Source organism: Vitis vinifera, chromosome 2 (assembly GCF_030704535.1).
Source record: "Vitis vinifera cultivar Pinot Noir 40024 chromosome 2, ASM3070453v1".
NCBI classification, from domain to species: Eukaryota; Viridiplantae; Streptophyta; class Magnoliopsida; order Vitales; family Vitaceae; genus Vitis; species Vitis vinifera.
Genome location: NC_081806.1, coordinates 7215469 through 7239302, shown reverse-complemented (window position 1 = coordinate 7239302; position 23834 = coordinate 7215469). Strand labels below are relative to the sequence as shown.

The window sequence follows — 23834 nt, the reverse complement described above, 5'->3', positions numbered from 1 at the left end:
CTTCTAGATATCCTCCGTTAATAACATAATAGAAGTAGGAATATTACTTTTTTTATTATAACTATTTTCGAATCACCCAATAGTGATAGTTTTAATGGTGGCTAAAGGGAAGTTGAGAAGAATCTCTCTTTAAATTATTTTAAATTATACTTTATATTATTAAGAATTAATGGGTTAAAATGACAAAATAATTTTCATACTTATGAATTTAACCTCTTTTGTGTTTTTACTTGAAAAGTAACCTATTTTTTACATAAATGTCGTTAACTATTTTAAGTATTTATATATAGGTTTTTTTAAAAAAATATATTAATTTTACATTAAAAGAATAAGGGTATTTTTATCAAAATGTGACAAACAAAAAAACGAAGGGCAAGATCTCCAAAATTGGGTGTTCAATGGCCTTTTTAATCCAATAATAAAAATATTAATAATCACAGATATATCGGTACTTGAATCAAATTTTATGGATATATCAAAGATATATCCGTGGATATTTTGACATAAAATATTTATATGTCAAAAATTGATCAAAACTCATGAAAATGTGAAAAAAAAAAAAAAAAACTCTTTATAAATGAAATTAGAAGTATAATAAACATTTTAAAGTTGTTTTGTTGAAAAAAAAAGTAATATATGTATGATATGATTTGCGATATTAAATTTAATTATATCGTGTCAGTTGATAAGAAATGTGAATTTTATAAATATACACTCATTATGAAGCTAAATTATTGCAAATATACTAATTATATGATTCAAATATATTACTATACTAAGTTAATTTACTTATATATGATAAAAATATATTAATTAATTGTAAAAATGTACTAATTTAAATTTAATGTTATACTAATTTAAAAATGTACTAAGTTAATTTTTTCTTTATAGGATATTGCACTTGAATATCAAAATAAAATTCAATCATTAATTTAAAACTAAATTATTGCAAATGTGATTAAAATGTATTTATGATTTTTATTTAAAAAAATTGATAATTTTATTTATGATTTTATATTTGTTTTATATTTAATTAGTATACAAGATAAATTATAAGATAATTAAAATTAATTTATTTATAATAATTCAATTTTTTACTGATTTTTCATCGACATATCTCCGATATTTCAACTATTCTTTTCCATCTAGGGTCTATTTTTAACTTGTATTTCCATAATTACCTATATATCGCTGAAATTTATAGATATTTTCATCTATATATCCTACCTATGTCCATCTTCTTATATTGATAATATATCTTTGATATATTTCAATATTTTTATCCTTATTTTAATCAAATAACCCTACAATTAAATATGTGCTATAAAGAATAATTTTAAAGAAAATGCTAAATAAAATAACAAAAGAAAAAAACTAACAATGTAGAGAGCATATTTTACATTGTCATATTTGAAAATTTCAAATAATGAAAATTACTTTTTGAAATTGAGCGTTCATTAATCAATTTCAAGATTCCATTATAATATCAAGTGTAAAAAAAATTGGATTAATCAAGTTACATCACATGTACAGTTTAGGCGTCATTATTTTGTATTTAAATATAATTTTATTGTTTTATGCATTGATATGATTATTTTGTACTTTAATTTTATTTATTTATATCTTATATCTCCAATGTTTCCCCTTTTTAATTAATTAAAATATTCTTTTTTATATCAAAAACATAAAGGGCAAAATAGAATCTAACCCTAGATCCAAGTTCTTCCATTTTAATTCAATAATTGATCTTGTTCATATTTGATATGCTTCACATTTTCTTAACAATTTTCATTTTGATATTCTCCTTTGGAAATGAACTGTTTTGTGGGTCGAATGTGAGTAGATAAGATTGGAGAAATTGTACTCAACCCAACTATGACATCATCCAACGATGTGATGACATGGCATGACATCACTTGGTAGAGAATGAATGGCAATTAATTAAAAATCATAATGACATGGCAATTTAGAAGGCAAAATTAGACTTTGCTTAGTCACGGGATTATTCTTGGTAGAGCCAATCACCAACAAAAGAATCACCTGCTTCATAAAAAATTAGGATTTAAATAATCAAAAGATAAAGAAAGTTGACTTGAAAAAAGGGGAAAGGGTGTTGGAAAATTAGGAGAGATGAGGAATTTAAATTTCATTTTATTTTTTCCTTTTTGTTGAAAATTATTTTAGATTTTAATGAAGTGGGGCAATAAGGAGGTGGTGGACCGTGGAAGACATTTGTGAGGGTGACAGGAATACTAGGCTAGTTGTGTTCATAGAGGCAATGGGGTTGAAGTTTGGGAGTAGGTTTTCTTCAAGTGGAAGAAAACTTTTCGTTCAAAAGTTCCTTCAAATTGTACAGGATCCAAATCATGTTGGTAAAATGGAAGAAATGATGAAGTTGTGATGATAGAGTTTGTAGGACAAATTTGAAAAAAGTTGTGAATTTAAAAAAAAAAAAATTGCGAGTGGCCGAACATTCTTGTGAATGCTCTCACAACTACTTTTGAATCTTCTTCTATCTTATTCACTTAATTATTCTGCAGATTGAACCATTTCACACTTAATTTCCAGACATGATTGCAGTAAACCCTAAAACCCATCAGGCCTCAAGGTCAAATGTCACTCATTTTGCTTGTGTAACCACAGTTGTGATCTCAAATTATCATGCAGACTTGAGGCTACGCGAGCAGAAGAAGTCGGCAAAAAGCTTTGAGATTAGCTGTAAATAGTTTTTGCATGTGAAAACGCTTTAACATATCTCCAAGCACACCACTATGCAGGGAAGTGACTCATCGCGAGAGGCAAACCATGCTGGACATGTGCCTAATCCCACCCACAAAGCATTGATTTTTTGTTATTGGATGTGATTCCATTTTTCCAAAGAGTCTGCCGTCACTGGAGTTGAATACAGTAGTACACTAAATGACCACCGCCCACCAGCACTTAGACTTCAAATTCTCAAAAAGGCTCAGATCATTATAAAAATGCCCATGTGCAAAGAGGACTGGTGTTCAGACTCCTAGTTTCAAACCAAGATTGCGGCCAAAAGATTGGATGATGGTGGCCGACCACCATTCATTTATCCTTGGAAGTATGGATCATAAAGTGCAATTTGTAAGCTTTGAATGGAGAAAGTAGCTTTTAACTTTTGAATGCTGGGTTCCCATCTCTTTGTTTAGGGATTTAAAAAGAATACGATAAATGAGATGACATGACATCCATAAGGAATGAACAGGATTAAGTTTTATAATGAACTATTAGGCTTTAGACTCAGGTTGGTTTTCTGACAAGGGGAGAGGAGAGCTGAAACCACAAAATATACGCCTTCACAACATGGACGCTAGAAAGAAGTGAGATGGGGAACAATCTAATTATTCAAAACAAAAGGAAAAATAGTATGAGATGGTATAAGGGTTAATATGAAGGTGAACCTGGCTTAACAACTCATCAATTTATAATGGTTTATGAGAAGAAGAAATTTATGGAAATGACAGATGATGAGATTGAAACTAATGCTCCAAAATTTGCAAGTTCGATTTATTGGACAGACGTTGAGCGGCATTCATACACCATAACTACGGTGAATGCATCCTTCCTACCTAACTACTGAAAAATTACGCTGCTGCTGCTGCTGCAATGCCAGGTTGGCAAATAGTCATCACCTTAACAGTACATTGACATGTTATAAAATCAAAAGAACCCTAAAACAACATCTAAGAGGGGGAGCAGTGAAACAAGGGAAATATTTATGATAACATATATTACCCACTAATGTTGGACCATATGTCTCCATGTGTAAATCAACACAACTGATTCAAAATCCATCATTGTGAGGCTTGTTTTGTGGGGGGTTTCATCACTTGAATATCCATACCACACATCCAACACATCTCAAAACCCCACATTTACTTTGTTGAGAAACAAAAAAAATTGCCTTTTCATAAAATCATCTTAGAGACCACAACCCTCCCACACAACCGCATTCAGTGTGCATATTATATATATATAAACAAAAGTCACTTGACTTCACAAATAATTTTTTTTTTAAATGTAGATACAAAAAACCTATCAATCTTCAGGTGATAATTAAATGAACACTATAATGTCAAATCACTATGGAAATGATGGTGAAAAACAAAATCTAAAAAATAAAAATAAACACACCATTGTGATTATACAGTGGAGTATGAACATCTTGGTTTCAAGTATTTACGCTCAGAATTCCCTCACCTAAATAGTGGCAATTTTCTTAATCGTAATCCGTGGAGAATAAACAAATCACATACAAAACCTTATCTGATTGAAGCTACTGAACAAGCCACAACAGCAGTTTAAGAGACTGGCATTTTGAAAAGCTGATTAATCATATAGCGACTCCAGCAAGTTTCCTGTGTCGAAAGAATCCACCCTTTTAAACCAGATTGGGTTTTTCACTATACCAAGTGATGCCAACAGCGTCAAAATCTCAGCTAATTTTACACCCAATCAAATCGTGTCTGATAAAATCTTGAGGAAATTCACTGCCAGATTTAATTAGGATGCCAAAGTAATTTCCGAGTGAGAGCTGGTGGGGCCAATCCAGGAACATCCCGAATGTCCTTGTTATTTGGGTTCACAAGCTGAGTAATAATAAGTTGAAGTAAGTGATAAGCAAACATTAATAAAATGCAGTTAGAGATGATGTTGACATGAGTGCTTCATGGTTTTTCTGGAAAGGGACATGTTTTTTAATGGTTACTAAGGTTGAAAGTAATAAAAATATGATCCACTTGATGATTGTGAACCAGTTCTCTATACAGTATTAAGACAAATTTAAAGGTGCTATACTGCTCCATGAATGTTAACTGCAGGAACCATTTAGAGGCTAAGTTGAAGTGCCAAACAATGTAGATATACTCTACATCATGCAAAGTCATCCAAAATACTGTAGAATCATGAGGGAGAGAATCAAGCAGATTAGAGAATGACAGTGATCAAAAGATTAAAACCAGTACTATTTAACTCAATGGAGGAATGGTGCAAGGAGAAAAAATTCAATAGATGTGGTTTAAGCAAAAGTGACTGATCATTATCAGAATGAGAAAGTAATATAATATAGATTTCTTCTGGAAATATAACTGTAAAAGCAATACAACTAGGGGGGTTAAAAGGGTAGGACAATGAGACCAGCCTTGACGGTTACTCTGAAGCTAGCTAGGCATTTTCATATAAAGGGGGAAGGTTTGGTGGGTAGGTCTCAGGCTTGGGTTCCTATAAGGAGGCTGAGCCCAACTCTAGGATGAGTTGGCCAGGTCTGAAACAAATCCGAACCATTGATAAACAACAAATGTTCAAGCAATTTCCAAAGTACAACTCTATATGGTATCAAAGCTAAGCAAGCAGAGCACCTCCATAAGAAACTACAGCCGTGATGGAACATAAACCAGTCAGAAAGCCTTCATTTGAATCAAATCAGTTTAAAGTATTTATTCCCACTATTCAAACTATTTTCATATACTTAGTAAGATAATATGTAAGAAAATATGGGTAAAATATAAGTAATAATTTAAAAAGTCATAAAATATTTGAAGTAAAAACTTTTAAAGCAAGGGACAAAAGGGGTGGTCATATCCCCACCCATCAATGCTATCTCTTCAGTTGCCTCATTTTTATTTTTTATTTTATAATAGCATATTTGATGTGAAAACGTAAAAAGTTTTCATCTTCATCACCCACCAGACCCACCTTTAAACCCTAACTCTCCTTCCCCCTCCCTCAGCCTTTTCCCTATGCTTTCTTTTCCCTTCCTCTTCATTGCAGGTCCTGACTGCTTTACAGGTGCATGTCATGGCCATGCAGTGATCCTCCCCCTTTTTCCTTCTTTTTTTCAAAAGTACAAAATAATAAATAAAACTAAAAAATAAAAAATAAAAAATAAAAAATAAAAATGAAGATGAAGGAGGAGAAGGAAAGGAGAAGGTAAGGAGAAGGGGGAGGAATTAAGGATAGGGTTTTGGCCAGGTATGGTGGGTGAAGAAGATGAGGGTATTTTTGCCTTTTACATTAAATTCTGAATTTCAAAAAAGAGATAAAAATGAGGTGGGTGGGGATATAATTTCACACAAAAAAAAAGTTATGATTGCATTCAAATAAATTTTAAGTCTTAAGACAATAACCCATTGGGTTTAGATGATGAACCCGATGTCAAATCCCATGTGGCCTGTAAAGTTACTGGACTGGTTGACAAACAAGGTCAACATTTTCCACCACTGCACCCAATAGATATACTAAAATAAATTGCCCAGTACCTAGTAATACCAATGCTTGACTTCCAACTGTTTCAGGATATGCAAATGACAAAAACAAAATTGAGACCCTTACAAAATCATCGGAAGTAACAGGAAGAAAAAGAAAGGAAATGAAAAGAAATGTAGAGGTGAACAGATATCCAACCTTCACAATAATGACGGCTATGACCCCAATGACTAGAATGAAGAGCAAGGCCATAATACACCGATCAGTGGCAACCTAATGCAAGAACCCAAGTAAGTACCACAAATAATAACTCAATGCTTGATATATGAAAGATAGGGAAGTGGATATTTTAGAGATTGACCTGCCTACCAATTTCCTTGACCAGCTGTGAAGCTTTCTTGATTGAGAAATGGATAGAATCTAGCTCGTTAACAATCCTGCTCATTTGTTCAGTCTGAACATAAACGTAAAGTAAATTGAAACACTTAAGCTACCATGTCTTAGGAAAACCTTCAAAAAGAAAGGTAAAATACAAGTGCTGTAAATTGAATCTAAATTGTAGCAATGTGTCAGAATCAGAAAAAAATTTAATATTGATGAGGTACAGACCTGCGACTTGAGAGCTGCTGCAGTTTCTGTTCCAACATTAACTGTATCTTGAACAACCTATTGCATATACAAAGCAAGCGGGAATTAACTTCCTTTGTTAACAATTACAAGTCAAATTACAAACATTTTTTTGATAGGTAAGTCAACTTACAAACTTCAAGCAAGCAAATCTTTTTATTAATCTTCTTTTCTATCCCTTTTGTTGAGAAGGAAGATGGGTGGTTTCAATGGGGTTTACAGTTTTCGAGTGGTTTTGATTTCTGTTTCTCATAGCAGAAACAAGTGAAGTTCAATGTGCAACTAAGTGGCTCTAGCACTGACAAACAGTTTCAAGATGCATGACAAAGCTCTTCAACTTCCCACCTCTAGTAGGAGTGAGAGACTGTATACATCATTTTATTTTTTCTTTCAAGATGTTGGTTATGGATTTCCAATTCTATAATATTTGATTCAGAGAATAAGAATAAGGGGTGTGAAGGAAGATGTTGCATTACAGAATGAAGAGGACTCAAAATACTACATAAATTAGAATATGTACCAACACATTGCCAATTAGATGTGGCGTTAAAGACAAACAAGCCAGAAATAACCATAACTACCACACTCCTACCTTCTGATCAGAAGGAACCAGGAAAGCCTAGATTAGAAATGTCAAGGGAAATCCACCCTACAGTCACAGACTAAGATTTTATGCATCAGTTAAGGAGATCATGGTCATGGATTAATAGCAAAATAGCAAAATGTGTCTTCAATGTGAAAAAACTTAGACTATTACAGACTTAGAGGGAGAAATCCAACAAGCAAATTGGAAAAAAAAATTTGCAGAATGGGATGCCTTTTTAGATGTTTTGACCTTCTGCAAGAATAAACCATCAAAGGAAATTAAATAAACTGGTGCCTCTTATTTTAACCCAAGTGGGGGATAGCATTTAACTTCACATTTCACAAAGAAACCAAGTGTGAGTTCAGAAGAATGAGCCACAACCCAACCAACTGGACATAAATGGTCTGTTTTGATATATCCATCCAAGAGGTGCCCCCTAAATGAGTCTCAAATACACTAACCTAAAGTGTCTGATAGATGCATGATTCAGGGAGTATTATCAACTATACTTTTGGGTAGTTGTACACATTCAAATGTGTGAGACGTCCTTGAATCCCTCATGAACTTCAGAAAAAAGGAATCATGCACCTTCCAATTATGAGATTTTCCATGATCACACTAACTTAGCATCCTTCTAGATAAGCCAATTGAAACCAGAATTGATCATGTATTTTGAACCTTTTCATTCGAGTGGTGGTTATTAAAGCAATTGAACCTTGAAACTACATATGATTTAATTCAGAGGCAAAAAAATGAGGCTCTATTTCACAAGCAGTGATATGGTAGATGCCCTGTTTTGCAAAATCTAGGTGGACCGACCATAGAGCACCACATGTCTAATATACATCATGTGAGCTCCATCATGATACAACCAATAATAGAATGCCACATGTCTTGGTACATAGTCAGTGCTGCCGAAAACAAAAGGCAAGTCACCTAAGGCGAAAGGCAAAAAACAAGGTGATAGCCTGATTATAGTAAGGCAATCAAAAATATACATATTTACCTACTCGATACTCAACCAATATAAATGTTGTCTTCAACAATCAACACTATTAATTTTTTATCGCTAATGATGTCCTATAAAATTAACAAAATAGTAATAATTATTCAAAATGTTAAATATTATACCCTATATCATAAGAAACATTATATTATTTAAAAATATTCATCCTGTCTAAATGCACATTCCAATTTTTCAAACATCTAAAAAAATAAATAAATAAATAAGAGATTGAACATTCTAGAGAAGCTTTAGGCATCATCATCATCGTCATCAATCATCATTGAAATTAAAATTGTCATCACTTCCATCAAAACTAGATTGATAGTCCTCCATCTTATTATCTCTATGATTTATTATATAATATTTTATCTTATTCTTTGTTTAACCCAATATTAGATTGAATGAAATTATAATCTAAGTATGTTTAATCTTAACACATGGTCAAAGGCAATCGCCTCTATGCCTTGTGTCTTATCCCATGGCGATTGCCTAGCCGTTGCCTTTTTTAAGCTGCCTTGCCTAGATCTTCAAGAGGCGATTTTTTTCTGCCCCGCCTAGCCTGATGGCCTAGGCGACCAAAGCGATTGCCTTTGATAACATTGTACATGGTAGTACATGCTCAAGACCACTCTCCACTAAGATGATATGTACCTTTTTTTATTAGAAACAAAATATATATTAATAATAACAAAGGTATAAGAGAAGGATGAGAGGCCCTTCCCTCAAAATAACATGATGTGTACCTTTGATATCTAATGCATACATAGATCCACATTCTCCCTAAATAGCTTCCATGTCATAGTGTTGCATCATATGGACATAGAAGCCTATCTCAAAATACATTTATCCAAATGTTCATGAAACATAGATGCCCGCTTCTAGCGGATGCTGAGGGGTTCTCTCCTACTATATCTCTTGGCAAGGGTGACTATGTGTACCTGAGAGGATTGATTGTTTCACTCCTATTACAAAAAGGATGCTCCCTCTAGAATGCTTGTGGACAAATGATCTCTTAAGCCCCCTCAAAGGTGCCACCCTTGACACAACACTCTAATGCTAATATGCCTACTGGAGTTAAGAGCAAGGATCAAGGGTCTAAAATGAACTTGGTGCATCTCAATGGCAAAATTAGCCATCCCACCATTGAACATTTTGGGACTGGTTTGAGGGTCTTGCTTTAGTGGCTAGAGTTCCAAGTTTGCTAAGGTAGAATTAGCATGCATCAAAATGAACTTGGTGCATCTCAATGGCAAAATTAGCCATCCCACCATTGAACATTTTGGGACTGGTTTGAGGGTCTTGATTTAGTGGCTAGAGTTACAAGTTTGCTAAGGTAGAATTAACATGCATCAAACCGATCTCGATTAGAATGAAAGGAAGGGGGGGAGGGGGCAATCACATGTTGTCTCCGAAAGTTTCCACATCATTATTGGTCCATTAATGTGCAGTTACTATTTTGGAGCATCATAAATAGGCTCCATTTCCTGCCAAAAGGAAGAAAAAAGAATTTCCCATTCTCTTGGGTTCTCTCCTTGATTCAGTATCATTCTCTCCAATCCCTTCTTGCCTCTCACTACATTCTCCCCTCAAACTATTGCCACCTCACCATCCCACATGGCTAGCCTCCAAAAATAAGAACCTTTTACAAATACTACCCACACAGAAATGAGTTACCATTGCATAAACACTGTTCATTGCAGCAATCTAACAGCCACACACACCCAAGAATCCAGAAAAAAAAAAAAAAAAGGCATATTCAATGGGTATATTTAAACCATTGTGCCTAAACAGATTAGCCAGCCTCCCTAAGAAAAACTAAAATTGAAAAGAATACTGCAAATTATGAAATGATTATTAGAAGAACAACAATGCTGAAAAACCTGAACATTTCAGATCCAAAGTTTATATGTGTATAAGAATGAAGAGAAAAATCTCATGCAATCATGAAGCATTAGACAGCAAAGATAAAAAATTACCCAACCAATGCAGTACAAGTGTGTTGATTTAGAGATAAACTAACCTTTTTTGATCTCTCAATGACTTGATCAGTCTCATCCATCATCCGATTTCCATTATCCATTAGCTGTTGATTTGTCATAGCTGTAAAACATTTAGATAGACCTCAGAAATTATTCAAACAAGAATGAATGGAAGTCCAAAGTGAAGATTGCAGCTAACATAGAAAAGTTTGTACACGTGAAATAAAAACCAAGATTGGGGCCAATGGAAAATGAGTTAGGACATTAAATGAAAACAAAATTGCCTCATGGCTTCATAATATTCTGGAATATCAGTTTGCCTATCCAACGAAAAACAAATCCACAATTCCAGGGAGTCAAAAAAAATATGCAGAACTTGCAAAATACTTGTATGACATGGTTTCACCATGATATAAATGTCTATGAATCAGCAAACTCAGTGCAGGTTTTCGAATTATACTATCAGTAACCCAAGGTAAATTCACCAATGACAAACAAAATAAAAACTTAACTCCCAAGAACTCAGACAAATATGCAGAAAATGCATAACCTTGCCATGACATCCACAAATCAGCTAATTCAAGGAGTTTAATGGAGTATTAATACATATACGTACATACGTACATACGTACATACATACGTACGTACGTACGTACATACATACGTACGTACGTACATACACACGCACACACACACACACACATATCTATAAAATATGTTATCAGGCAGCAAAAGAAATTTTATCTGTCACACATGGCAAGAATTGCAATCTGACTAAATTTTATTTTATAAGTACTATTTCCAAATAGTATGTATTTGGATCACTTCCACAACGAGATACATCTTTTTCTTGAACATCTTGGGCACCTCAAGCCTCAATAGGTTTCAGTGCGTTTGCCCTGTTGACCACATGCACCATTTAAAATCTAAAATTGGTTATGAGATGAACATTTTTATGAAGTTCAAAGACACAAATGGTACAACAACCAGAAGCAAAACAAGTGATCCAGATGGATAAGTGCATCAGAGACAGTAGTCTTAGACTCTTAGCAACCGTTTCAGGTGAACACCATCCCACTTCTTCAATCCCTTCAAAAGGGAAACAATAAGAGTTCTATGATCATCAAGAAAATTTTGGTCCAAGGTATAAAAACCACCTAATGTACCATGACTTTTCATTCCCATTCATGCAGGATTTATAAGAAACATCTTACATAAGCTCTTAACCCCAAGTAGTAACCAGTTACATGTTAGGACTCCTTGACAGAAAACAGTATGCCCCATGATAAGTATCAGTTTGACAACATTGATTCTGTTACACAGTGTGGTATATGAAACTCTCTGCTTTGGATTCCTTGAAGATAGAAAGACAAGCTGATGACACCCATCACAATTTAGTTGTTAAGCAAAATGAGGGTGAAGAATTTAGCTCTTATTGTGCATGCACATGATAGTTTCATGGTTGTAATGGTCTGAGGATAAAATATTTGGAAAATCACCATGCAGAGTTTATCAAAATTAATAGATTTCATGTCAAGCAAAATATATATTTTGGACAAACACAAGGAGACAAATACCCAGCTGCAGGAATAGCCTATTTTATGGTGTACCATTAAAAACACTGCAACCCTGTGCTTCTTACCAAGAAACTTACAAGAGTCACAATGCTATCTTCATGGAATCAAAACACTGCATGATGAAACCCTGAACTAGCTGAAAACATGCTTCAAGGTATTAAGAACATTCAATATTCTTGTTTGTAAAATGGTTCATATATTTATTAAAAAAAACATTTGCAAGATTCTGCAGAAGAATATTTTAAGAAAACCAAAAACCCATTTTTTTCACTCAGTTTAGCAGAAAAATATTTTAAGAGAACCAATTTCTCTATCAGTTTCTCTAGTAAAAAATGAAGAGTCGTCTTCCAATTATTCTTCTGTAAAAAAAAATTAATGATGCCCTTCATAAAAGTTCCGATCTCATAAGCATGATTACATGCATATGTACACACAAAGATTACTTGAGAATGATTGATACTACCTCCTGGTTGTCCACATCTGGTTTGAGTTTCTATTTAAATGGGAAGCATGCAATTCAGAACATTATATGGGCAAGCAGTTGCCTATTTTTTTGTCCTTATAAGGACAGTAGATAATATGAATCAACACAGAAATGCATGTATCTATGTATTAATATACATTCACTTCTCTGCTCCAGGTCTGTATAAACATCACACCATTTTTGTCCAAGGATGAAATTTATGGACTCTGGTCAATAGACATCCCAATTAGAACTAATCACCAATTAGTAGAAGATATAGGATATTGACTTCTCCCACTGGTGCTGCAAAATGTGAGCACCTTGTGGAACAGTTTATATATCTTTTACTCGCTCACCTCAATGTTGAATGCTCACAAAACTTCTTATTTGGTGACTGTAGTTATCTCCAGGAAGGGACTCTTTCTTTTGAAACACGAGTACATGTGAATATGAAAATATAGGCATTTTCACTTATGTATGTTACAAGGAAACCACATCTAGATAATATACTCCCAGAAAGATCCTCATAGCTTGAAGAACTAAAATATTTGTCTTTGAAGAGCTCTGCGAAGAGGCTGTATTAAAGTATTGGGTCAAAACGTGAGTGAACTATACTTTTGAAAGACTGTAAGTGCTAAGTTTTCCTATGGATAAGCTAGAGAATCCCTATTATAACAACAAATCAGACATCAACATTTAACAATCACTCAGAGCAATAAAGCCAATGTCAGTACTTACTTTCTGTACTATAATCAAGCATTGAATATTTGCATTCAAAATTAGATATTATCCTTCTCATCTATCATGGAGAAAAACATCACTATACACATTTGTGGTCTTCATATTGGTGTAACTTTCATATTACTGTGCTCACACATGTACCATGTGCCACAACATGCTTTAGACCTATATAAATGCCATGCCCCTCTCCAATAATTAGGGACTGCTTCTCCCCTCCTGCTTAAAAGCTTTCCCTATACTCCAATCATTTCTCTCACATCCATCATCCTCCCTAAGATAATCTATCTTGCTGGAAAAGACAAGAGTCATTAACACAATTTCATTAGATGAAATTTCCACATGATTAGATGGTTTCTGGACCACTCTAAAACAATCAGTAATAATTTGATAAAAATAAATTAAGAACAAAACACACACATTATTCCATCATCATGAGATAAAACTTCCATTTATAGTGTCTAGACTCTAGACTTTCAAGTGTGGTAGAAAAAGTGAGTATAATAGAAGGCCATATGCTTACATGAAGCTAGCAAAACATTTTCTTCTCCAACGTCATCAGCAGGCGCATCAAAGAGATCAATTCGCTTGTTTTCAAGATTGGTTGCATATCTATATCACCATCCAAAACAATATAAAAATAAGCCCAGGAAAGGAATCAACAGCATGATATAATTAAGAATCAGTATAAAACATCTAAATAAAATTAAATCTGCAACTCTATGCACATAATCGAACAAGCTTTGAAGTTCAAATATATATTCAGAATGAAAACATGAAAACTATAAAGGATCAACAATGAATCATTTTCTTGATTTATTCCGTAAATTGAACAAAAATCTTAAATTAATAAAGACTAAAATTTTCAACTAATGGAATCATATATGACTAGGTCATAATTTAAGACTAAGGTATTTCACCAAAATAGTGGGGATGTCAAAATGAAAGTAAATTTTGGAGAAACAACAAAATTATGTACAAAAAAAAAAATCTTTATCAAAAACGAAATATATATTGATAATAGGGTATATATTGATCATGGGGGGGTTGTTCACTCGAGGGGAGCCTCCAATGGTGTGTTGGTGTTTTTGGACAATAGGGTGTTACAATTGTTGGATGTGGAAGTGGGGATTTTCTCAGTCTCGTGCCGATTTAAGAACTGTGATGATGACTTTTGCTGGAATTTTACAGGGGTTTATGGTCCTACAATGAAGAAGGAGAGGGAAGGTTTCTAGGGTGAGCTAGGTGTTGTTAGAAGTCTATGGGGTGGCCCTTGGTGTGTGGCAGGCAATTATAATGTGGTTAGACTCCCTGTGGAGTGCAGCAAGGGAGGCAGATTAACCTCTTCAATGAGGAGATTCTCTGAGATTATCAAGGATTTAGAGCTAAGGGACCTACCTCTACAGGGAGGTCCTTACATGTGGAGAGGTGGTCTAAATAATCAGTCTAATTCTAGGCTCGATCGTTTTTTGGTCTCAGAGAATTGGGAAGGTCACTTTACAAGGGTCGTTCAATGCGTCCTCCCTAAACCGGTTTCTGACCATTCTCCAATTTTGTTGGATAGAGGAGGCGTGAGGAGAGACCCAATGCCTTTTAAATTTCGAAAATATGTGGTTGAAGGAGAAAGGCTTCAAGGATAAGTTGCAGGCTTGGTGGGAGGGTCTCAATTTTAGTGGGTCTACTAGTTTTGTTTTGGCTGTGAAGCTGAAAGCCTTGAAGTCATTACTGAGAGACTGGAACAGGAATGTCTTTGGTAAAGTTGAAGTTAATAAAGCGTTGGCTTTGAATCAAGTGGAACTTTGGGACAAAGTAAAGGTAGTTTGGCCACTTGTTGTTCATGAGTAAGCTAGGAGAGGAGCAAAGGAGGATTTTAAAAAGTGAGTTCTCCTAACATAAATTTCTTGGAAGCAGAAATCAAGGGAAGTGTGGCTAAAAGAGGGAGATAGAAATACTAGATTTTTCCACAAGATGGTTAATGCTCACAGAATGAGGAATATGATGGCTCTGGTTAAAATCAGTGGTACTTGATTAACAAAGGAAAATGAGATCAAAGAAGGAGTGGTGAATGAGTTTAAGTTTATGTTGTTTGCTACATGAGGGTGGAGGCCCAGCATTAGTGGCTTGTCTTTTGCAAGTTTGGAGGTTGTTGAAAAGGCTAGGCTAGAGGAGCCTTTTTTTTAGCATGAGGTTTTCGAGGCTCTTAAGGGCTTTAGTGGGGACAAAGCGTCTGGGCCTGATGGTTTTACCATGGCAGTTTTCTTAGGGATTTGTGAAGAAGGGGGTCATGGGGTTTTTCAAGGAGTTTTGTGACCATAATTGCTTTGTTAGAAGTTTGAATGCAACCTTTCTAGTTTTGATTCCAAAAAAAGGGGGAGCAGAAGATTTAAGGGATTTCGAGCCAATTAGTTTGGTGGAAGGGTTGTATAGGTGGCTAACTAAAGTGCTAGCCAATTAGTTAAAGCTGATGGTGGGTAAGGTGATTTCTAAGGCCCAAAATACCTTTGTGGATGGTAGTTCTATGGGGCTTCTCAAGATCAGATGATGTATTTAAGTTGGACACTAATGTGGTTTGAGGGCATTTCGAGGTTGAGAATTAATTTTGATAAAAATGAGTTAATCCCAAACGCGGAGGCAATGGCTACAGAACTTGGTTGCAAGGTCAGGAGTCTTCCTTCCTCATATTTGGGATTGTCGTTGGGTGCTCCTTTTAAGTCCATGGCTGCCCAGGATGGAGTGGAGGAGAAGTTTAGAAAGAGATTGGCAATGTGGAAGAGACAATACATCTCCAAAGGAAGGAGGATCACCTTAATTCGGAGCACTTTGGCTAGCTTGCCCATTTATTTCATGTATGTGCTTTCTTTACCAAGGACCATCAAATGTGGGGCTCTTGAGCGGAAACCTTTTCTAGTAAAATAGGTATTTGTTTGCTTAGACAAAAGAAAATGGGGATTGGGGCGAAGTGTCTTTCTACTCTTAATAAGACATTTTTATGCAAATGGAGTTGGGGGTTTGCAAATGAGAGAGGGGCCTTTTGGAATCAAGTGATAAGGGGAAAGTATGGGGAGAAGCAAGGGGGTTGGTGCTCCAAGGAAGTGAGGGATGTGTATGGTGTGGGGTTGTGGAAAGCAATTAGGAGGGAGTGGCATGTCGTAAGTAGTAGACTCTCTTTTGTGGTGGGTAATGGACAAAGGGTGAAATTTTGGAAGGACACATAGTGTGGCGATTCAGTTTTTTGTGTTTCTTTTCTTACTTTATTTGCTCTAACTGCTTCCAAGGACATTTGGGTGAAAGATGTTTGGAGTTTCACTAAGGGAGAAGGGAGTTGGAGCTCACATTTCTCTAGACCTTTCAATGATTGGGAGGTGGATGAGGTGCACAGGTTTTTATTAGGCCTCAAATGGGAAGAGCGTTCAGCGGGATGTGGAAGATAGGGTGCTTTGGATAGAGACTAAATGTGGGAAGTTCTCCGTTAAGTCTCTCTACAAAGCCCTAGAATCAGGCCTGTTAAGTCTCTTTCCCATCGAATGTCATTTGGAAATCCTGTGTGTAGCCCAAAGTGAGTTTTTCAACATAAATAAATAACTAATAATCCAAATAAAACAAACAAAATAAATAAAATCTCAATTTTAGGGAGAAGAAAAAAAAGGTGAGTGTGGCATAAAAGAGCATCAGTAGAGTCTAAGATTTAAATGAAAAAAAGGTGATCTATAAGAGGTAAAAAATATGACCTCAAGTTGATATATGAAAAAATAAAAATAAAAATAAAAAGTAGGGAAGAGGAGTGGAGAGTTGAGAGGATTGGACTGTTAAAAGCTAAATAGATAAATTGGAAAAAAACCTAAAACTTGGTGTGCAAGGCAAGTGAGTTGATTTTGTGGAGTGGCCTCTCAAATTAAAAAATAAAATAAAAATGCAAAGAGAAACTGGAGAAGTGACTGTGGCATGGGAATGAAAGAAAGGGAGAAGAGGAGGTCAACAAGATGGAGAAAAGGAGAAACCAAAACAGAAGGAGCTGTCAATGAGAGCATAGGACATTGATGATGCCGCATATGAGAGGTTGTAGATGCTGACATAGCACCCCACTGAGAGCTACTGAGTTAGGTTTTCCCCCCTCAAACCCAATCCTCTTATATTTTTAGGTTTTCTTTTTTTTTTAATTCGATCACTTGCCTCTCTAAGGCAGTAAAGGCATCCAAAAATGCACTTCACATACACCCCAACTCCATAAGTGAACGCCTTTTGGGAGCCTAGCACTTTTGGTTGTGCCTCGACATGTTTTGGGAGAACACTTCATGTCAGAGCAAGCCTTGAGGTGCACATCAATAACACATTTGAAAACACTGTCCAACAATAAGGGGGCAAATCTTAGTGCATAGGAAGGATATGAGAAACACCTACATTAAAGAAGGAAGAACACATAAAAGATAAGAAGAAACCAAGCCTGACTCCCTGGGCAATCCCTAAACTCTCAATAAATTCAAATTAAAAAAAACATCATTGCCAAAAGAGTTAATAGATCACAAAAATTAGGACTTCAGAAAAATATCCTCTCAATTTGAAGCCCAACAGTTCCGCTATCTCAAACACATGTATATCTCTTTCCTTTCCAATACAATAAAAAGGGCAAAGTGGAACCATCCTCCAAAATCTCCTCTCTTTCCCCCAAAGCTGCCAAGCTAAGAAACATAGTATTAACACATGAAAAATATAAAATTCATGAAACATCAAATAGAGAGAATACCAAGATCCATAGTGAAGGAGGTTCTGATTAACTAACTCAGTATTCTTAAAGCATAAATCACAACTCACAACCTCAAAGCATAACTTGGTCATTACTAACAATCTTTTCCTATAAAGCTTCTCATTCAAAAAAAAAAAAAAAGGGTGGCACACAAGAGCCTCTCATAGCTCAAGCTAGGAGTCTTAAGATTAGGCCAAAGACAAAACAAGCTCCTTGAAAAAAGATTAGACCAAGATAACACCCTTCATTGAGGAACCTCAAATCAAAATAACCCCTATCATCACCCTAACATTATATGAATATAAAGTATAAACAATCAAAAGCTCCCGATGTCCTCTCTTATTATTATTTAATTGACAACCATGGTCTCCTATGACTGAGCTTCTGTCCAACAACCTGAAAGAGTAAGGGTCTGTTTTCCAACGTTTTTTTTCTTCCTTTCCTTTATAGGCAAAATTAACAATATATAAACATGTGTAAAAAAAAAAAGAGCACCAAAGTACACAGGAAGTACACAATAAGTGCTAAAGAGTCAAGAAAAACTCCCTCCTTTAGCAAGAACTCAACCAATCAACAAAATTTATTAAAACATTGAGCCTTCCTCTATGTACAACTTTACTCACAAAAAAGGTTTACTAAGGAAAAGATTCTTCAAGACATGAACAAAAAATTTTTTTTTTTTTTTCTGGTCCTTAGAATGGAAAACTGTTTTCTAATTCAAAAAACAGGTATGGCAATTTTTTAACTGAAAACCAATTTTATTAGACTTTGTTCTGAAAATAGGTTGTTTTTTAAAACAAATTTAAAGTATTTTTCAAGTGTTCTTTTGTAGAGTATTCTGAGAAAATTAAAAATATAAAAAATAATTTGAGAACTTTTACTTTACATATAAGTGCATAATACTTTCATAAAGAAAAAGTTGAGCAAACCTTTTTTTTTTTCATATAAAGAATAAGTTTCTAAGAAGAATTTTGTTCTTAGAACAATTGCGAGCTGTTTTTAAGAAGTTTTTGAAAGCATTGCCAAACAGGTTGTAAATTCTTTTTACAAGATTTTTTTATCAATAAGTATATAATTGTATTGCAAAGAGGTGCTAAAATAGAGACCCACCGAATTACAGAATAAAGGAACTTACCCCCTTACAAAAGGGCCCATACAACAATGGAAAAAACAAAAAAATCCTCTCCCTTAACCAAATAAGAAAGAACCAATAAAGTTTTGAATCAATATAATTAGTTATAAACAAATAATAATAATAATTCATTGATTAAAATGGAAACTGATAAAATCTAGAGATGCAGGAAAGACATTCTAGAAGGTTTCAGCAGGTGAATTAGATAAGACTACCAAAAGGACAAGAACTCAAACAACATTTTTTCAGCAACTTAAAAATAGAAAATAAAGCATTGGCCATCAATTTTCAGTCACATGCCATGTCTCAGCTCTAACAATAAGAAATATTAAGAAAACCAGAAAACGTAACCCAAGAGAAACAATCGATAAATTGTGGAAACAGGGTCCCAAACAACTAAATAGAACCAGTGAAAATGCATGAGACTACTCTGCTTCTTTGCATGAACCACGGATAATTTCTAACAGATGTTAACTTACTGCTTTTTAAGAGCAACATACGAATTCAACTCTTTTATCTGCAAAGAAAACAGCAAAAGCATTCAGCAGAGAATTTGGATATGCAGAGGATAAATAATGTGCATGTTACAACATTACTGCAACAATTTGGATTCCGACTAATCAGATATTACGAGGCAAAAAGCCTACCATTGATTGCTTTTTCTCATTCAGCATCTTGTTGGTTTCTGGATCATTTCTAATCTCCAAATCCTTAACTTCTCTATCAAATTCTTTAATGAGCCTGGAAAGACAACAAGGCATAATTTTGTTTCTGATTTTGGAAAAAATATAGCAACATAATGTAAGATATTCCTGTCATGTGCCTAATTTGTTTAGTTGCAGCTATCAAAGCAATAAGTAGCTCTGCACCTATAACATTATGTAACATGCAAAAGTACACATGCACCAAACATAGCAGAAATCCTTAAGTTCATTGTTTGCAAGTATGAGATGTTTAACATAGAGAAACTAGACCTCCAAAACTTTCAGATTTTCAACCTCCCAAAAACCCTAATTCTTGAACTTGCCATTTCCTTTACTTTCAATGTGCATAGGAATTGAATAGTGAAATCCAAGCAGAATAAGATAAAGGGAATTGACAAAGAAGTCAGAATCGGGTTTTGAACATAAAGGTCTTAGTAGTTCCACCCATTCCATTATACTGGATGGATTGGGTTTGCATTATGCCCCCAGATATATAAACCCATCTTTCACCATACTTGCAAAAACATTCAAGATTTGCTCTTCATCATATATGGTTTCAATATCCATACTGCACTTTTTTTTCCTGGAAAGGCAAAAGATAATGACGGTATGCATACTGCATACCACCTCATAAAATAGCTCTAAAAGTCACCAATAGCAAGAGGCAGAGATTTTTTGTTCAATTACCTCTTACACTCTCTCATCTTCCCCGTAAGCTCTTCCAGCTGCCTGCTCTGCCTACTCGTGTCTTTGATCTTCTCCAACTTCTGGAACCCATTACTGTAAAAATACATAGAAAATTAGATTACCTTAAAGAAGATAATTTGCTAGGTAATATAGGACAAGCACCAATGGTTAAACATAAATAATGCATTGTTTTCTTAGCTATTCTAAAACATTTTCCTTTGTTTTGGAAACAAAAGGTTTCATTGATTTTAGCTCTTCACAGCACACCTGAAAAAAATTGTAAAAATTTACATAGTATCAAGAAACGGATTCTAAATAGTACATCTTTTTTGTGTGTTAAGGATTGTTAAGAGATATTTACAGTTGATAATCTTGACAGAATGTTAAAAAAATGCAGTTGCTTTCCTTATGGGATCTGTTACAGACCATCTCTATAAGATTCTACAGATTATCATGGCAATAATAAAGGAATCGTATCTGAATGAAGTAGACTACCAAGAAGGTGAAGAAACAAATCTTGAGAAACTGTTTAGACATGATGCTAGTTGATTGGCTTAATTTTCTGCCTTTTGGAAATTACCATTGCAGACTAGTTAGCTTTCTTGAGTTTATAGAGCTCAAGGTTGCAATTCAGAGAATAAGTACCCTAAAGCCATCCAAACCGTTAGTGAATGATTGGATATGAACTCACTGATCTAAGGAACTTTTGTGGACATTGAATGGAGCCACCAACAAAGCCCAAGAGATGGTCACTGTTTTGAAGAGGGAAAAATGCGATTTTGACCCCAAGAAAAAAAAAAAAAAAAAAAAAAAAAGGATAGTTATGGACATTAAGAGTCACAGAAGAAGATGATGTGTGAGAGTAGCCATTGTGGAATCATCATATTCAGCTTCATGAAATGAAGCAATGGATTCTCATTCTCCCATCTTCTATTTGACTTGAGTATTTGGGTTTAAAACCATACTGTCTTTACGAGATTATTGAGAATTTGAGATTTATAATTTAAACCTTGAATTAAAGATTTCACATCTCTTACAAGTTTATGGCTGAGAAAACCTAAACGGTTTCATGCAACTGAAACTACGCCAATTGCAGAAACTGATTCAATAATATATTTCACTTTTTCTAACCTGGAGCAACAAAAATAGCAATACAGCTACAATGTCAAATCTAAACCAAAATTCACGCATAAAGCAAACAATGCGCCAAGAATCCGATTCAAGAAATGAAGATTCCTTACGATAACGCGCGGAAAATGTCACTAATTTGTCCATCGATCTCCGCCAGCTCCTCGCTGATTCCAGCCAACGAAGACATCTCGCAAAATGACTCTCGAAAATCACCACGTCCTCTCAAGATCTCCAATATCTCACAAACATCAAAATCTCCAAATTACCGCCAAAATCAACGCAATGCAGATCCACTGACGATCTCCAACCAAAAACAGGATTTTAACAACCAATTGTCCTCGGCAGCGAAACCGAATAACACAGCTCCCTCGTCTCCGATCTGGTCCCTACAATAACGGATTCAAGCGAAAGTGAATGCTACAGCATCGAATATTCGATCAGATTGGAAAAATCCAAATCGAAATTCAAATGGAATTGAACGTACGGAATCTGGATCGATCCGAACAATGAGAATTTGGAATGTGGATTTTGGGATGGAAAAACCTAGGGCTTGTGGAAATGGCGATCTGGAGAATGGATACGTACGAAGAGGTTCTCGTGATTTACAGAGAAATATTTCTCCATTTTTAAATTTTTTTATTTTTATTTTTTGTTTTTGGTTTTTGGGGGGGTTTTGGTTTTAGCTTTGGCTCGGGCAGGTTTCAAAACATGGCCGAAAGTTCGGCCGTTCAAACCGCTTATAAGGAGCTGACAGATGGGGCCCACGCGTTTGTTGTCTAGTGCTGATTTGGTATGGATGACAGCAATCTAATAGGATGCTCCTCCGCCTTTGACTAATGACCTATTATTTTGTCACTTCCTTAATTCGTCAAGTCCCCCGCATCAGATATGGACCCTTCGTTGAGTATGTTTTGCCTTATTATTACAAAATGGATTTATTTTTTTATAGAATAAAAAATTAATTATTAAAAATTTCTATATTAAGTATAAATATTAACCCTTGTAACGTCTGATATCATATAATTTCTGATTAGCTTTAATTAGATGTTCAAATTTAAGCTAAATTCATTAATTTCAAAATTATAAACTTAATAATCATTTGAATATATTTTTTATTTTGAAAAATAAAAAATAATAATAATAATTTCTAGTATATTTTAAAATTATTTTAAAATTTTAAGATAATAAAAAATTGTAATACCTCAAATTTAAAAAAAAATTATTATATTTTCAAAATAAATCATAAATATTTTCTCATTTTATCCACAAGCGAATATCATTTTTTATTTTTAATAATAAAAAATAAGATATGTATCCCCATGATGCTAGTGAAAAATTCATAAAATATGAACTATTTCGCTAAAATATGGTTGATACAATAATAATATTGCTTGAGTTTTAAGTAATTATTGGCAATGTAAATTCAACCATGACTCCAACTTCATAATCACATTGTCTACAATTTCACAATCACTTCATCAATATGAGCTTAGTTGAGTTTGGGTTATAACCTTCTTAGATAGTAGATGGTATGAATGAGTATGATAATGGAATGGCATTTTTTTTAGTATATGTCCCATCATCGTCAATGAAACAAATTTGAAATTAAAATAAAAGAATTTCGAATTAGTTAAAATATATATATATATATATATATATATATATATATATATGTATAATTTATTAATAAAGTATATTTATTTAGACATAATTAAAATTTAAAAGTAAATAATAATAATGAATAAAATAGGATAGGGAGGAGAAATTATCATATTTGCATCACCCTATTAATTTTACTTTTATTTTTTTAAAGTAGTACAAGAATTACTTTGTATAGACAAAATGAGGTTCAAATGGGACAACTTATTCCAAACCCAGCTTATTGTCATCATTGGTATAGAGAGCAATATATTACATTGCTCCCCTTAAATCCACGAGTCAACTACTAAAAAAACATTTTATTATCATGTTAAGTAATAGAATGATTGATTGTTAGTTCTTAATAACTGGTATTTGTGTGACAACATGATGTAAAATAAAACTAATCATGATAGTGTAACATTTTTTTTATTGTTGTAGGTTTATTCAAAAATGGTTCCTAGCTATTTGTTTTTTTTTTTTCCTTGAACTTATTGGTGGCTTTATCCCAAGGCAATTTCTTGGTTGGATAATTTAATTTGAAGGTAATCTTCTAACTAGTTTTATTTCTTAAAGACTTATGTTTAGAGTGCA

The 23834-nt window shown here is 34.1% G+C and overlaps 1 protein-coding gene across 2 annotated transcripts; it reads right to left on the bottom strand.

The window, feature by feature from the left end:
• Positions 1-4122: 4122 nt before the first annotated feature.
• On the bottom strand, positions 4123-22316 carry LOC100259220 (novel plant SNARE 11). Of its 2 annotated transcripts, XM_010665903.3 has the most exons (11): positions 22087-22316; positions 21713-21988; positions 20472-20564; positions 19728-19821; positions 19560-19597; positions 13731-13819; positions 10471-10550; positions 6841-6897; positions 6593-6685; positions 6430-6504; positions 4123-4616 (listed from the first exon to the last, which is right to left on the bottom strand). In XM_010665903.3, exons 2-11 carry the CDS (start codon positions 21787-21789, stop codon positions 4527-4529), a joined length of 786 nt encoding a protein of 261 aa, XP_010664205.1. In that variant the 5' UTR covers positions 21790-21988; positions 22087-22316; the 3' UTR covers positions 4123-4526. The 2 variants fall into 2 exon arrangements, with proteins under 2 accessions (XP_010664205.1, XP_059590069.1); XM_059734086.1 differs by having other exon boundaries at positions 4123-6504; positions 21713-22310.
• Between the last annotated feature and the right edge of the window lie 1518 nt (positions 22317-23834).